This window comes from Schistocerca cancellata, chromosome 2, assembly GCF_023864275.1.
Source record: "Schistocerca cancellata isolate TAMUIC-IGC-003103 chromosome 2, iqSchCanc2.1, whole genome shotgun sequence".
NCBI lineage: Eukaryota > Metazoa > Arthropoda > Insecta > Orthoptera > Acrididae > Schistocerca > Schistocerca cancellata.
In genome coordinates, this window is record NC_064627.1 from 403,202,684 (window position 1) to 403,219,357 (window position 16,674).

At 44.3% G+C, this 16,674-nt stretch overlaps 1 protein-coding gene across 1 annotated transcript in view; it reads left to right on the forward strand.

Moving 5' to 3' along the window:
* Positions 1 to 963: 963 nt before the first annotated feature.
* LOC126161844 (circadian clock-controlled protein daywake-like) overlaps positions 964 to 16,674 on the forward strand; it is a 124,494-nt gene continuing 108,783 nt past the window's right edge. Inside the window, exon 1 of the mRNA XM_049917949.1 lies at positions 964 to 1,169. Within this exon, the coding sequence (XP_049773906.1) occupies positions 1,007 to 1,169 (163 nt within the window). The 5' untranslated portion in view covers positions 964 to 1,006. The remainder of the gene's footprint in view (positions 1,170 to 16,674) is intronic.

The window sequence follows — 16,674 nt, forward strand, 5'->3', positions numbered from 1 at the left end:
TGTTGACAGTGCGGTCTGTTGGGCTCTGATTGCTGGCAGCCAAGATGGGGCAAGCCGGAGTCCATCCTCCCTGTTCATGTTGTTAGGATGATTAAGTATTTCGATGGCCTCTCTGATTTTGCGTTTCGTCATAATTGGCTGCTTGGTCAACACACAGGCTTCGCTGAATTTTATTTATTTTCCGCAGTCATGGTGATGTTCTGCCACTGCGGATTTGTTGTGTTGCCCTAGACGAATATAACGTTCGTGCTCCCGAATGCGCGTTGCTATTGGCCTACCAGTCTCGCCGACGTATGCCTCTCCACTTTCGGATTCCACCTTGTAAACGCTTGCAGTGTGTAATGCATCCACCTTGTCCTTGGTGGAGCGTAGCACGTCCTGGAATCTACGACCACTATAGAAGACAGGCTGCACCCCAATGCGGCGAAGGTGTTTGGCTATTCGGTCAGTAACGTTTTTCACATAGGGTAAGCGTACTGTTGGCTGCAGTTTGTCTACTTCCTGCTTATCTTTCTTGCTTGTGTTCGTCGACAAGGCTGTGCTTATCGACTTATGGCTGTAGCCATTGGCGGTACCAAACCCAGAAAACTTTTATGTCGACTGACTCTGGCCGCGGAAGCCTACGCAATTATATTTTTCCAAGTGATTTATAAAGACCGTGGATAATGATGGTTCTACCACACTACCCTGAGATAAACTGGACTCTTCCTGTCGAGAATGTACCGTATGGTGTGCCTGTTCAGAATATCCTCAGGAACACCTTGGCCACCCTTTTGAGAGAAGGTGTGAGCTGACCTCTGCAGACGGCACCTTGACCAGTGTTGACAGTGCGATCCCAAGAAGGGGCGTCGGCGGCCGCGGCCGGACGTGCTGCCGGCGCCTCCTCCCCCACCCCCTCCCCGCCGCAGCGACGCCCAATAAGACGGGCGCGGCGGGCGCTTTCTCCCAGTGGCGCGCCAGGTGCCGGCCAGCCGCAGCGTCAGACTCCAGTGCGTCGCCCGCAGACATGCCGCAGCCAGCGCAGACGTCGCAGCAGCAGAGGGTGGCGCAGCCAGCGCCGCCGCGCCCCCAGCAGCAGCCGCCGCCGCCTCTGCTCCGGCTGCTCGCGCTGCTGCTGGCGCTCACCCTGCCGACGGCCTGTGCCTCCGCCGCCGTCATCAAAGAGACACGTGAGCGCCCACATCTGCTCTTCTCCCACTGTACTGGCCACTAGCAATGTGTACAGTAAAAAAAGCCAACTACATCATTCGTTATTTCTAGTATTAAAGCAATACGAGACGGAGTAGATCAGCCTTTTTTTATCTGTGGGGTATCCACAACAGTTGTCAAACGTATTCGTGGCAAACGAATTCGCCACAGTTGTAAACAAATGTAGTAGATAAGGTCACCGTTTCATGACCTGTCTTTTTAGAGATTCCTAGACTGTGTAAGGTGTATACAAAGTATACCTCACTTGCCCTGAAATCTGTATTACTAAAAGGACAGCCAGTGTCATGGTACTCAGTCTCGGTGTTGCCCATCTAACGACGCACAGTGCAACGTAAATTTTATCTCGCATATTTATTTACCGAATTTATTAATCTACTCATTAACAGGTATAATCGTACGTTAAGAGTTTAACGCAGTAAGACAAGTGTTAATATCACGAACTGTGTAAATTTTTTGATACAGCACAACTCAACACACTATATTGACCCAAGTTTCGAGAAAGAAAGGATTTAGTGATTTGGAAGTAAGTGGACACGTACTTTCAAAGCTTCATGAAACTTCCCTCGCTGACACTATCCACAAAGTGGTGACCGAGCGAGGTGGCGCAGTGGTTAGCACACTGGACTCGCATTCGGGAGGACGACGGTTCAGTCCCGCTTCCAGCCATCCTGATTTAGGTTTTCCGTGATTTCCCTAAATCGCTCCAGGCAAATGCCGGGATGGTTCCTCTGAAAGGGCACAGCCAGCTTCCTTCCCCGTCCTTCCCCAATCCGATGAGACCGATGACCTCGATGTTTGGTCTCTTCCTCCAAACAACCGAACCCACAAAGTAGTGAAAGAAAAAAAGGTTAACGTTTACTACATTTTCGCTGTTCATGCAGTACAACTACCCTATCAGGTATGATGTTTTAATTTACTACTGACCATTTTCAACACTTTTTGCAGACTGTATCCACATAAAAAATGGCTCTGAGCACTATGGGACTTAACATCTCAGGTCAACAGTCCCCTAGAACGTAGAACTACTTAAACCTAACTAACCTAAGGACATCACACACATCCATGCCCGAGGCAGGATTCGAACCTGCGACCGTAGTGGTCGCGCGGTTCCAGACTGAAGCGCCTATAACCGCTCGGCCACCAGAGGTCGGCACATAAAAAATGTGTGTGAATTCCTAAGGGACCAACCTCCTGAGGTTATCGGTCCCTAGACTTACACTCTACTTAAACTAACTTGTGCTAAGAACAACACACTCACCGTTGCCCGAAGGAGGACTCGAAACTCCGGCGGAAGATGCTGCGCAATCAGTGACATGTCGCCTCTAACCACGCTGCCACTCCCCGCGGCTGTAGCCACATATCTGTAAAAGTATATCATTTTACGACTTGTAGTTCGTGTGATATGACATCATATACTTTGATATGCGTCAACAATTAATTTTTGCTTAAAGTGGAGAACAAATTGTGAGGTTCATATTCATCCAGTATTTCATAATGAGAACACTTAGGGAGTTACAAGAGACTTTAAACATGATTTCAAAACTTTTCTTACCTTTTCCTCGCCCAGATGCTCAACGTCAAATATTTAACATATTAACATATTTGTAAAGTAATATGACGTTTGAAGCTGTTTTATACATGGGAGTTCGAATCAGAAATCGGGGTTTACTGTTGATTAAACCATGCCTTATAACTGTCCCAGTAATGACCCATTAACAAACATAATTTGACTGCAACGAACTAATTGTAAGTTAACTGAGCAGGATACGGTTATAAATAATCACGCAACACAGAAATAATAGGCATACTGCAGTGACGAAACCTGACTGAACCCAGTAAATTATTTATAAGGAGCTGTCAAATGAAAACGACTCAGGTGGGAAAAAGGTAACTAAACTCAGATGGTAGAGCACTTGCCCGCGAAAGGCAAAGGTCCCGAGTTCGAGTCTCGGTCGGGCACACAGTTTTAATCTGCCAGGAAGTTTCAGGTAACTAAACTGTTTATTAGTCCGCAGCTCGTGGTCGTGCGGTAGCGTTCTCGCTTCCCGCGCCCGGGTTCCCGGGTTCAATTCCCGGCGGGGTTAGGGATTTTCTCTGCCTCGTGATGACTGGGTGTTGTGTGATGTCCTTAGGTTAGTTAGGTTTAAGTAGTCCTATGTTCTAGGGGACTGATGACCATAGCTACTAAGTCCCATAGTGCTCAGAGCCATTTGAGTCAAACTGTTTATTATTTCAAAATCAATCGGCATAACTGTTAATAACATTCATTCCGCTGTGAGACAAGACGGTCAATGCCTTCGTGGAAAAATGTTGGCAGTTGCCCACGGAACCATGATTGTATCCAGGCGGGCACACCTTCGTCCCAAGATAATCGACGTCCACAAATGTTTCCCTTCATGGCTCCAGCTATGTGGAAATCGCGTGGTTAGAGATTGGTACTATATGGAGCATATGTAGGAGCTTCCCAGAGAACATTCTACGGCGTATTCGAATCCAACTTGGCAACATGTGGGCGGGCCCAAATCCTCCTTACGGTCCCGACCTCTCCTGATGCCATTTCCATATTTTTCGCGCCCTGAAGAAAGACATTCGTAAGTGTCGATTTGCTTCGAACGAAGAGGTACACTCCTGAATATATTTATGATTCCGTAGGCAAGCGTAAACATTGATTTTCCATGAAGGCATTGACCATCTTGTCTCACAGTGCGATAAAGGTATTAATAGCTATGGCGACTATTTTTTAAATAATAAACAGTTTACTTACTTTCTTGTATCTCCTTGTTTTCATTTGTCTGCCCTTTATATAAAATTCTTGGAAGGTTGAACATCCATAGTCCATAAAGACGTGCTAGAAAACAGTGCTAAGAATCACGTTTTGCATGCTCGTTTGTGAAACAGCAGATAGATATACTTCTGTAGATGCACGAACTGCGTCTCTCGGAGGAGCAACTGCGTCGAAACATACCTCTCTGGTTGTTACACACACGCAAACAAAAAGGATATGTAATACTGTGCCTAGAATGGAGGTTGCCACGTATGACGCCCAGTTTAAAACGAAAATTAGCAGAGGTCTGGTTGCACTTTGCAAGACCTGACCATGAAATCGTGACAGAGTCAAAACTATGCTCATGCAGTAAATATTAATGGCCAAGGAGGTTCAAATGACTGAAAGAATGAATGTACGTTCCACGTCGTGTAATTAAATCAAAAGCAAATAGATAGGATAATACACAGCCTCTGACAGCACGGAGAGGATAATACACAGCCCCCTGACAGCAAGGAGACACGTGATCCGTAAACTAGATAAGCGCAAAAAAAAAATTGCACTAAGTCTACCGGCAGTGCTACATATTTAACAAATAAAGCAGAATGGGAGAATGATTAAGCAGAATGCTTTACTTTTGGAAATGAATGACTGGGTTCGGATTCGATACCACAGTTCGTAGCTACAGACCCCGTAAGACAATAAAATAGTAGCGGAATGCCAAACATGCTTTCCGACGTAGCAAATATAACATCGCCACTTAAATCCGTGAAAATCTGACTATTTAATATATATACCCCGCATACCTAATGGAATCAATTTGCTAATAGTCACTGTCTACAGATAAGCGCAATAATCTGAACCGTTTCATCAAAACCTCCAGTCTGCGACACTGCCGAGAGAAAGGAACACATTCACGCCGTGCACAGATATTAACAAAAGTATGTTGTTTGAAAATGCTTCGATACTGCGTGTTCGCGAACCGGCTGCAACGCTAACAGGCTTAAGCGGACGGAAACACGTCACCAAACCTCACAGCAAGGAGATTTCAAAGATCTCGACTGTCTGTAGTCGACTTTGTTACACGGTCATCTTTGCATGTATTCTACAACTAGTTTTAATCTGCCAGGAAGTTTCATATCAGCGCACACTCCGCTGCAGAGTGAAAATCTCATTCTGGATTCTACAACTAGTTCACGAAAGAAAGTAATAACGAATTTGAAAGCTGAAAGTAGCTATTTAACAAGCACTCTGTACAGTAAACAACAATCTTATCCATATGAAAATTATTTTGTCTTAATTACGCTGACCGATCTCCTTCCTGTCGTCTCAGTCGTCAATAGACTACTGGAGGAAAGTTGTGTGTGCCTTCTGTCTTTGGATCGTGTGTTCGTATTTTAACGATATGTTGTTTCTTTCTAAAGCGGAGGCGGTGTACAAGTCTAGCTTTCACCTGGGCGAGTGTGGTCTAATGAATTCTCTTACTGCTTTGGTTTTGATGAAAGTCTATGTGTGTGTGTTAATGCAGCTAGCCGCTAACTTGGTGTAATGTTTTGTCTGTACAGAAGTGTATCTGTCGCCTTTATCGCTCTCTCACCCTCATACACAATTCTGTACAATAAAGTCAAGGGCTTAGGTTTTCTTATCAGGCTTATCCGTGCAAAGACAAACCAAAAAAATTATACTAATGGGAGGATTCTGAGTAACTTCTAGAATTCCATTCGCTCTCTCTCTCTCTCTCTCTCTCTCTCTCTGTCCTTTATCTGTGTACAGTTCAAATATAAGTTACATGAAATCAGCCTAGTAGAATCTCTGGTGGAGCCCTTTCTTCTTAATATTCAGCGGCTGGCTTGCTAGAAAAGATCTTTACATACGTTATTATTATTAATCGCTGCATTCAGTTGGGAAAATCGATCGTTTGAACACTTCGTTCAGTTTACGACAGATCTAAAATTTCAGATGTGGACGAAGCCTTTTTGGACGATTTCAAAAAAAACTCAGAGATTGCAGGCTCTCTTCGTCACAGCTGAAACTTCCCAATTAATTACAGGGCCCAGACAATCATCAATGACTCAGACAGAGAACGCATTCGTCTTTCACTCTAGAATAAAATGGTCACTAACCTTATTTCTGAGGAAAATTGTATATTGAATCCCTTTCCGTACATGTTCCGTTTCCGTGGATTTTAAGTCTCATGCAATTTACTTTTACAAGTCCTTCTTTCTCTTTATCTACCACGCTAGCGGCACAAACTTTCCTGTCTCGCTTTAGCGCGAAGAAGAGTAAATAAAATCTCCTTTAGCAATCCGAAAATCTTCCAACCGATACTTTCCGAAGCTGTTCCTCTCTCTCTCCTCTCTATAATGACCATGGAGCATACATCTCTGTACCTCTGTTGTTCCAAAGAATAAACGTACTAGAAAAATTACCTTGGCGTCGACGAGCTGTCGGCGCATATATTACTAGAAAATCTGCTCAGATACTTTTCAAACGTAAATAAATGTGGATGATTTGATTGACCATTATTAATTATTGCGTGGTAGAGGGTAATTTTCCGTGGGCAGATTACAGTGGGAAACAGCTTAAAATCTACTCTCTGGTTTACAGGTGTATTAGGCAAACGTCGGTAACCAGGTGAGTGAAGTCGAACTAGGTCTGGTTCATCTCCCCATCTTAACATGTCAGAGAATTCCCCTTAACATGTCAGAGAACTGCGCTTTAATCTCTGTATAAAGCGAGTCAGTATCCAGTAATAAACTGAAAAATAGAATGTTATGGATTAGTGCAGTTCGATATCCGGGTCTTCGCGGTACTTTAGAGGAAAAATGATGTGGCAGAAAACTGGGTACCGGATATTTAAAGCAATCATTCCGATATTCATCTGAAGTGATTTGTGGAAACCACGGAAAGCTAGATCTGGATGGCCGTGCAGAAATTTGAATACCCATACTCTTGAATGCTAATTCTCAACCATATTAAAGGTTGAGCTGTAAGTGAACAACAGATCTGAAAAAACTGAGTGTTGACAGGGGACCTCTTCCAACAAAATGACAAACTCTAACGTTTGACGTTGTTCGCGATATCCAGGAAGCTGTTGAGGGCAGATGACTCTCGAAAATTCTTTAGGTAAAACTCACCAAGTCTTCTAGTAAACAAAACACGTGCTAGGAATAAAGTGGAATTGGATTAATGAGTTCCTGCCAAACGAAAATCAGAAATACTTTCTTAATAGGGAAACACCGTCGGAAATAAAACGATACATGACGTATTTCAAGAACAGTGGTAGGACTGTGATTGTACTCTATTTATATAAGCGGTACATAAATGACCTTGCGGACAACCTCTGCAGCCAACCGAAGCTGTTCATCAGCTACGCAAGGGGGTTTTAGGGTTAGAAAATTGTTACGAGACGTGGAGAGATGAGCAATTGACCACCTTTTGGTACATGGACTGGGAGCTCACACCACTGTAAGAGAAATGTATCGTAATCCGTTTAAAAACATAATCGGCGATATCTCATTGGAATCAGTCGTAATAAGTAACCTGAAACGACAAAATAAATGTAGACTTGAGGAAGATGTTTTCTAGTCTGACATTCGTTACAAGAATCCTGAGGAAGTGCAATTTTCGCGGAAAGGTTGCTTGTAAAACTCTCGAGTGATCAAAACTTGAGAGAGGTTCAAATGGCTCTGACCACTGTGGGACTTAACTTCTGAGGTCATCAGTCCCCTAGAACTTAGAACTACTTAAACCTAACTAACCTAAAGACATCACACACATCCATGCTCGAGGCAGGATTCGAACCTGCGATCGTAGCGGTCGGGCGGTTCCAGACTGTAGCGCCTTGATAGAGGGGGACATTGAATTAATTCAAGGGAACAATCAGATTCATTACAAGTGTCTTAGTCGGCGAGTTACAACCAAAGAAATGTTTAAGGATGCACTAGGAGGAGTTATAAGAAAGACTTTGGATAACCTATTCTGAAAATTCGATACTCCCCATTCCCATATGAGTCAAGAAACATATCACCTCCGCTAGCATACATTTCTATTAATGTCTACGATGATAAAATCAGAGAAATTTAGGACTGGACAGCGGCATAAGCAATTTTCCTGCATCCGAAATATTCATGTATGAAAAACGAAGCCCAGAAAATAATTCAAAAACATTATATACCCTTCACCAAACGATATATGGTGGCTTCAAAAGTGGAAAAATAAATGTAGATATTGGCAAAATTTTGTTTTACCTGTTAGGAGAGCTGCACCTGTTCAATACACAATAGATAAGGGCAGCATTTCATAACTTCGAATTTCAAGATTCCTAGGCTGGATACTGTTCTCGGCAGTTCTTGGTAAAGAACGGAAAAAGAGAAAAAGTTTAGACTCCAGCGCACCGACAGCATCGTCACTATAGACGGAACTCTAGTGGAGTTGGACAATGATGTGAAAGGAAACTGGCCATCCCTGTCAAGATGAGTTATTCTGAAAAAAAAAAAGGAAGGTCAGGAGATAAACTCCTGCCGATGTAATGTCATCAGAGACGCAGCACAAATTCAGATTGGGAAATAATCGGGAAGGAAATACGCTGTGGGCTTTTCAAGGGAGCCAATCGAGAACTTACTTGAAGTAGTTTACGGAAACCACAGAAAAGCTAAACCTGCATCGCCGAACGGTATTGAACTGCCGCCCTTCCGAATTCGTGTTTAGGGTGTTAACCACAGCGCCACCTCGCTCCATAAGAGTCATTCCGGCACTAGTCCGGAGCCACTTAAGGGAATCGCTAAGAGCATGAAAGAGTATAAACCATCAGTTATTTGAACTCATCGCCTTTCGAATGTCGCTTTTTCGTCTTTAGCGAAATGCCATGTCGATCGATAGATGAATAGAAGAAAAGGTTCCAGTGGTAGCCCAGTTATCGAACGCATGGCACTGAACAATATGCTCGACAATTCGCGTAAACGATTTATCACTTGGTGCTAGCAGCACGTTCTGATTGTTCGCTGTCATGTTGTCTACATGATAATCCCGTCGCTGTATAATTGTAAGGAGATGCAGAACGACTTAGAATGTATCTCAATTTGGTTCACTAAACGACAGTTCTCTTTAATTTAGGTAAATTGGAAGTGACAACTAGAGAGTACATGAGAATATCCTTTTACAAGATCAACAGTACTCTTAGAGAATCCACCAGTGTGTAATTAAGATGTATTACAACGAAGGTATATGAAATAGTATAAAACGTGGACTCAGTAATAAATACAGAACACGGAAGAGTTGGATTTATTGTGAGAATTCTGGAAATAGCAGAGAATTTGTAAAGAAAAGTATATAGAAGTCCCTAGTGCAATGAATCATAGAATACTGTTCCAGCGTTCTGGAATCACATGAGCCTTATGGAAAGCGTCGAATGATCCAGCCGTGTTGTTCGGATCGTAACTGGTCTGTATAGCTCTCAGGCAAAAGTGACAGACGCATGAAGGGTAGTGATATTATAACCGCAAAATCCTTCAATGTAAATTGTAGAACCGATATTCGAGGTGTACCGTTCAATAATTCTAATGCCTCCATCGCTTAAACTGCATAACGATCGTGAAAGAGAGATTAGGACGTACACGGAAGCATGCAGTCTTCTTTCCTTCGCCGCATACGTTAATGTCATTGCATAGCAAACGGCAAATATCGATACGAAGAACTCAATTTCATGCACTGTACAGAATCTTTTAAACAATATATGCAGGAGTATAATTATACCTGTGTAATCTTCAGTTTGGACAAACTTTTCCACGGTGGTTTAAAAGTAGTGATCAATAAACGGGTAATATTATTTAGGCAATGATAAATTGACATTCAAATGTGAAAAAAGAAAATTACTTGACTACAAGTTCCTTTATTGCAGATTTATCATGATGTCTTGTACAGGAGTACGTAACACCCATAAATAACCAAAAATTACCTCAGTTAAAAACCATGAGGTATGACATGATGTTTTCTTTGAGATGTTTTGAAAGAAGAAAGGGCGGGTAAACTTAAATGTCCAATGAACATCGAGGTCAATACAGATGGAACTCTGACTCGGTCTGGACAAAGGCGAGGACGTGCTGGCCAGTGTTCCTTCCTTTGAGTAGCTGTAGCAGCTTACCTTCAAGGTAGACGAATTCAGCAAATGCGTTGGTAGTTTATTTGGCCTCAGCTAAACAGAACAACTCTATTAAAAACTCAGATTGTTTCACATTATAGCGACTGCCCTCTCGAAGAAAATTTTATAATACAGGTTTCAAGATATGTATCGACACTGGGATAATGAAATGCTATAGTCGTTAAAATACTGGATTCGGGGTGGATTTATGTGCAAGTCTTTATTTCGACGTCCCGATTTCTATTGGTATTCTGGATCACAGTTACTACCTGTCGCATGTAAGTTCCTATTTGCTAGGTCTAGTTGGTTTCTGAAGACATTCTAGATATTTTCTGTGATGTTCATGGCTACGACAACAACCAGAATTCATAACCATGATTCTCAAATTACTGTAGCGAGTCTCAGGTATGCAGCAAGTAGTTAGTTTAACTGCACTGACACGTCCAATACAAAACACATCTGCTACGACGCTACTGCTCAGTATCAACATGAACTAGTCCACAGTCCTGGCCGTAAGAGTACATTCCTTAACAGCGGCCGGCCTCTGTGGCCCAGCGGTTCTAGGCGCTTCAGTTCGGAACCGCACTGCTGCTACGGTCGCAAGTTCGAATCCTGCCTCGGGCATGGAAGTGTGTGATGTCCTTAGGTTAGTTAGGTTCAAAATGGCTCTGAGCACTATAGGACTCAACTGCTGAGGTCATTAGTCCCCTAGAACTTAGAACTAGTTAAACCTAACTAACCTAAGGACATCACAAACATCCATGCCCGAGGCAGGATTCGAACCTGCGACCGTAGCGGTCTTGCGGTTCCCGACTGCAGCGCCTTTAACCGCACGGCCACTTCGGCCGGCAGGTTAGTTAGGTTTAAGTAGTTCTAAGTCTAGGGGACTGATGACCTCACATGTTAAGTCCCATAGTGCTTAGAGCCATTTGAACTATTTGAACCTTAGAAGCGACAGGACAGACGTACGTACAGGTGAAAGCCCTCCATAAAGAAAACAGTCACCTCAACAGCTTGTTTACGTTGCTTCCTATCACGACATGTGATCTACTTTTACTCTATCCCATAGTATCTGACGGTAACGTTCTTTTGTCCTGTCAGTGCGGATTGCGGCTTTCCTGTGTATTCTGTATTAAGACTGGGACGGTTACTCACTCCATGCTGCTGTTAAAACAAAGCTCCCTTTCGTCTCTGGAAACCCAACAGCATGTGTAATTAACCACAAACATCGTGTTTAAACGTTTGATTTGTAAAGTGACGTCCATCAAAGCCGTAAGTGACGTTTGTCTGTATGTTTTGAATTCATTGTTCGCAGATCCACATTCCTAATAGAATACTGTGAAGAATGTCCGCCTGTTTAACTGGGTGGTAACGTGCTCGCCTCCCATGCAAGCGGGCCTGGGTTCTATTCCCGGCCAGGTTGGAGATTTTCTGCGCTCGAGGACTAGATGTTGTGTTCTCTTCATCATTTCATCCTCATCACCGGCGCGCAAGTCGCCCAATGTGGCGTCAAATGAAATAAGACTTGCACTTGGCGGCCGAAGTTCCCCGAATAGGGGCCTCCCAGCCAACGATGCCACAAGCTCATTTCCATTTTACTGTGAAGAATGGTGCGTGTAATGTAAAATAATCATACGTTAAACTATAGTTGACAGGATCGGCACCGCCAATGTTCATATTTACGATTTGGAAACGAGGGGATTGGATTTCGAAAACTGTCCGGTATGAGGACTATGTCATGTTTATCTTTGGAGGTAGGTTGTATTTAATGATTTTATCTCTGGTCCCCCTGTAACAGACTGTTAAGTTGGCTCCCAGATCGTAAGAATTCAAGAAACTGTCACCCGCAAATTTGTATGCTTAGTAAAACATGCAATATTTAGATGAAAAATGGGTTGCATGCTTTAAGAGTTCTTTAAATTTGCTTTTGTGACGTTGTTCCTGTGATGGGTATTTCTCACATACTGTGTTCATCTTATTCGTAATGAAATTCAAAATCATCGTACAATAGATAATCGCTGTCAATCAATTTAGAAATTTATTAAGTATTAAACTGAAGGGGTATGCACAGACGTCGACTCTGAGAAGTTCCCATTTGTCTTCGATGAACATTGTTCCAGGAAGCGTTGACAGCAGCAGATGATAACGGGAAAAGTGCAAGTCGCATTAGTGCCTAACGGATGCACTTTCCCTCCGCCTAGTGGAATGCAGCTAACCCGAACGTAACCTCATCGGGAGAAAGCAACAGAAGCGATTACCTGATCTCTCAACACTCTGAACCCAAAGGACAAAGCGTCAGTCACTTTTCAGCAAAGCTTACTTCGTTCTACGCTAAACGAAGAGGCTGTTAGTAGAATTTATATCAGGTCAGTGTCAAAAATTACTTCCACGAAGATTATGATGGGATGGTAGACGAAAAACCGAAGTACATGCGAACATCGACACTGAGCTTGGTAGTACAGCCACGGTCGACTGAAATTATTTACGAAATTCAAACAAAGTAGAATTAAGAAGGGGATATCGGATTCAAACAGGTCTGTTTCTCATAATAGGTTTTTATCACTGACCTATCTCCATCAATACAGTTCGCATAACCGCTAAAATCGTGATTAATCACAAGTGTTGTAACAACTGTTCAAAGTACATAGTGGCACACAATATAACATTAATGGACATAGAAAATTCTGCAAGTAATGTGACTGTAAAAGGAATATAAAGGTACTACCTTTCATGCAAATAAGCCTTTGTTATTTTCAGTATACATACTGTTTTTGCCATTTTACTGTGAAATTCCTGATCAGTTGTTTTATATATTGTGCATTTAGTGATTTTTTAATTATTTATTCGCTTGCAAATTTTATTGAAACGATTTTGTATTTTGTGTCTCAGTCCTAACTAGCACAAAATATTACTTTCATCGGAAATAGTATTTATGGCACGCAAAAATTTCACGTTGTGCCTACGTTTTGAGTCCACCTACAACTATGGATCCTCCTTGAAGGGTCTGGTTGAACCTTTTTCATATTTTATTAATTTTTACGTATGGAGTGTGCTGTTGATTGTACGTTCCCCCTTCTCGCAAAGGAATTGAAAGTGGCTGTTACTGCCTACTCCCGTTGTGTACTGGCCGGTTAAACGGTTTTAAATTGGTTACTTTCACATTTCCTTTCGATTAATGCAATAACAGACATGCCAAACAAGGAAGCAGTTCCATAAGCATATGTCACAATACCTACCGCGTAAGAGAAGCAGCAGAAGAAGGAAATCTATTTGCCCTGCATGTCGGGAAATAATAATGATTCATTAAATCATTAAATACGTTTCCAAAGATATCTAGACAAGTTCATAACTCGTCCTCTTAAGTATAGCTAGAAATATATATGATTTATTGTACTTTCGCATGTCTGCGTTCTATTTTTCAATCTCTGGAACCATATAGTTCCATTTCATTAAAGTACCTATGCCTAGGTTTCAGCCAGGATGCCCCATTTCGTTGGATGCTAGTGCTATTCCATTACAGTTGGAAACCTCTGCAATGTTGTTCGAGTTTAGGGGGGAATAGAGTGTGGGCTGAGGTGTGAATCGGAATTTAGATTGAGGAGGCAGGCGAGCTAGAGTAGTCCATGCAGTTGTACAAAGCCACCGTGCCAAGGCGCCATACTGGTTAGCGCATCTACGTAGTGAGCAGACCTGGGTTCGAATCGCGGCCTTAGTACAAATTTTCATTGATCGCTTTAGTCTGCATATATCTTATCAATGTGTTACGCAATCGTATAAAATGTATATCGCCCCTCATGTGGACACGGACGTCTTTAAAACTTCCAGTATTAAAGTGTTTTAATGGCTCAAATGGCTCTAAGCACTATGGGACTTAACATCTGAGGTCATTAGTCCCCTAGACTTAGAACAAAGTAAACCTAACTAACCTAAGGACATCACACACATCCATGCCCGAGGCAGGATTCGAACCTGCTACCGTAGCAGCCGCGTGGTTCCGGACCGCTCGGCCACAGCAGCTGGCAAAGTGTTTTAATGAAACTGATCTATGTTCACTATATGTAGTAGAATCTGCTCGACCTCTTCCAGCGATGAAAAACTTAGAATTGTCATCCAGGCTTACTATGCGGCATAAAACTTATACCGAATATGTCCCTAGTGTCTTACCGCGTTTTCCATATTGGCTTATAAACTTGGAAAGTAATCTGACCTTAAGTACCTAAACGGTCACTATGATGTCAGGCCACATATAGTGTAATATCACTACGCAGTCCATGTTTATGAAGACCTTCTCGTACAGCGTAAGGTAAGGCACACTAGCTTGCCAGATAGGGAGGCGAAAGACACGGATCGAGTCTGCACGTCGGGGTAATCAAAGTGGGCTGGTACGCCGGCCACTCTGATTATGTGTGGTTTTTAGACGCTTTCCAACGCTCGTTTAGGTGAATTTCGGGCTGGTCCTCAAATCCTACCTCAGAAAATATGACACACAAACAGTTAAAATACACTCCTGGAAATTGAAATAAGAACACCGTGAATTCATTGTCCCAGGATGGGGAAACTTTATTGACACATTCCTGGGGTCAGATACATCACATGATCACACTGACAGAACCACAGGCACATAGACACAGGCAACAGAGCATGCACAATGTCGGCACTAGTACAGTGTATATCCACCTTTCGCAGCAATGCAGGCTGCTATTCTCCCATGGAGACGATCGTAGAGATGCTGGATGTAGTCCTGTGGAACGGCTTGCCATGCCATTTCCACCTGGCGCCTCAGTTGGACCAGCGTTCGTGCTGGACGTGCAGACCGCGTGAGACGACGCTTCATCCAGTCCCAAACATGCTCAATGAGGGACAGATCCGGAGATCTTGCTGACCAGGGTAGTTGACTTACACCTTCTAGAGCACGTTGGGTGGCACGGGATACATGCGGACGTGCATTGTCCTGTTGGAACAGCAAGTTCCCTTGCCGGTCTAGGAATGGTAGAACGATGGGTTCGATGACGGTTTGGATGTACCGTGCACTATTCAGTGTCCCCTCGACGATCACCAGTGGTGTACGGCCAGTGTAGGAGATCGCTCCCCACACGATGATGCCGGGTGTTGGCCCTGTGTGCCTCGGTCGTATGCAGTCCTGATTGTGGCGCTCACCTGCACGGCGCCAAACACGCATACGACCATCATTGGCACCAAGGCAGAAGCGACTCTCATCGCTGAAGACGACACGTCTCCATTCGTCCCTCCATTCACGCCTGTCGCGACACCACTGGAGGCGGGCTGCACGATGTTGGGGCGTGAGCGGAAGACGGCCTAACGGTGTGCGGTACCGTAGCCCAGCTTCATGGAGACGGTTGCGAATGGTCCTCGCCGATACCCCAGGAGCAACAGTGTCCCTAATTTGCTGGGAAGTGGCGGTGCGGTCCCCTGCGGCACTGCGTAGGATCCTACGGTCTTGGCGTGCATCCGTGCGTCGCTGCGGTCCGGTCCCGGGTCGACGGGCACGTGCACCTTCCGCCGACCACTGGCGACAACATCGATGTACTGTGGAGATCTCACGCCCCACGTGTTGAGCAATTCGGCGGTACGTCCACCCGGCCTCCCGCATGCCCACTATACGCCCTCGCTCAAAGTCCGTCAACTACACATACGGTTCACGTCCACGCTGTCGCGGCATGCTACCAGTGTTAAAGACTGCGATGGAGCTCCGTATGCCACGGCAAACTGGCTGACACTGACGGCGGCGGTGCACAAATGCTGCGCAGCTAGCGCCATTCGACGGCCAACACCGCGGTTCCTGGTGTGTCCGCTGTGCCGTGCGTGTGATCATTGCTTGTACAGCCCTCTCGCAGTGTCCGGAGCAAGTATGGTGGGTCTGACACACCGGTGTCAATGTGTTCTTTTTTCCATTTCCAGGAGTGTACCACACAGAGCAAAGTTTACACGTTACGCAGACAGTCGGCGCACACGACGTGCCTCCTTCAGGTTACCTTGACAACTGTGGTGTCATAATGGCGTCCGGAGACGAAGTTAGATAATAATCGTGAAAAAGCGGACGCCATGCTGGACGGGATAAACGCTAGGGACTAGAAGAAGAAGAGAATTCGTCGTTGAAAACTGTTTTATCTGTATTACCAACTTCTTAACCTGCGGCAGTACGTAACACTAGCAGAACTTCTGCGGCGTTCAAGAAACAAGAGCAGGGGAGATGCGTGCCCCATGCTACAAGCGTTGATCGGGGGCCATTACACGCTTGTGAACGAGCAGGCAACAGCGACCTGAGTGCGCCACGTTGAGGCACAGAGCAGAAAATCGCATTCCGCTTGGGCGTCGCTGCGTTTTACAGGATGGTCACGATTGGCCGGCCTCGCCACGTTTGGTGGCGTTGCATACATATGAACACACTGACTGTTTCCTTTTCAAATTTCACGGCAGAAAACCTACAGCTCAAAACTGACACCAGCGCCAAGCCGCACCCTCGGAGAACGATGCCTTGCCAAACGTTCCGTAGTTGTGAAACTTGACTGTAGGTTATGCACGTGGTGCTCCATAGCTCGTA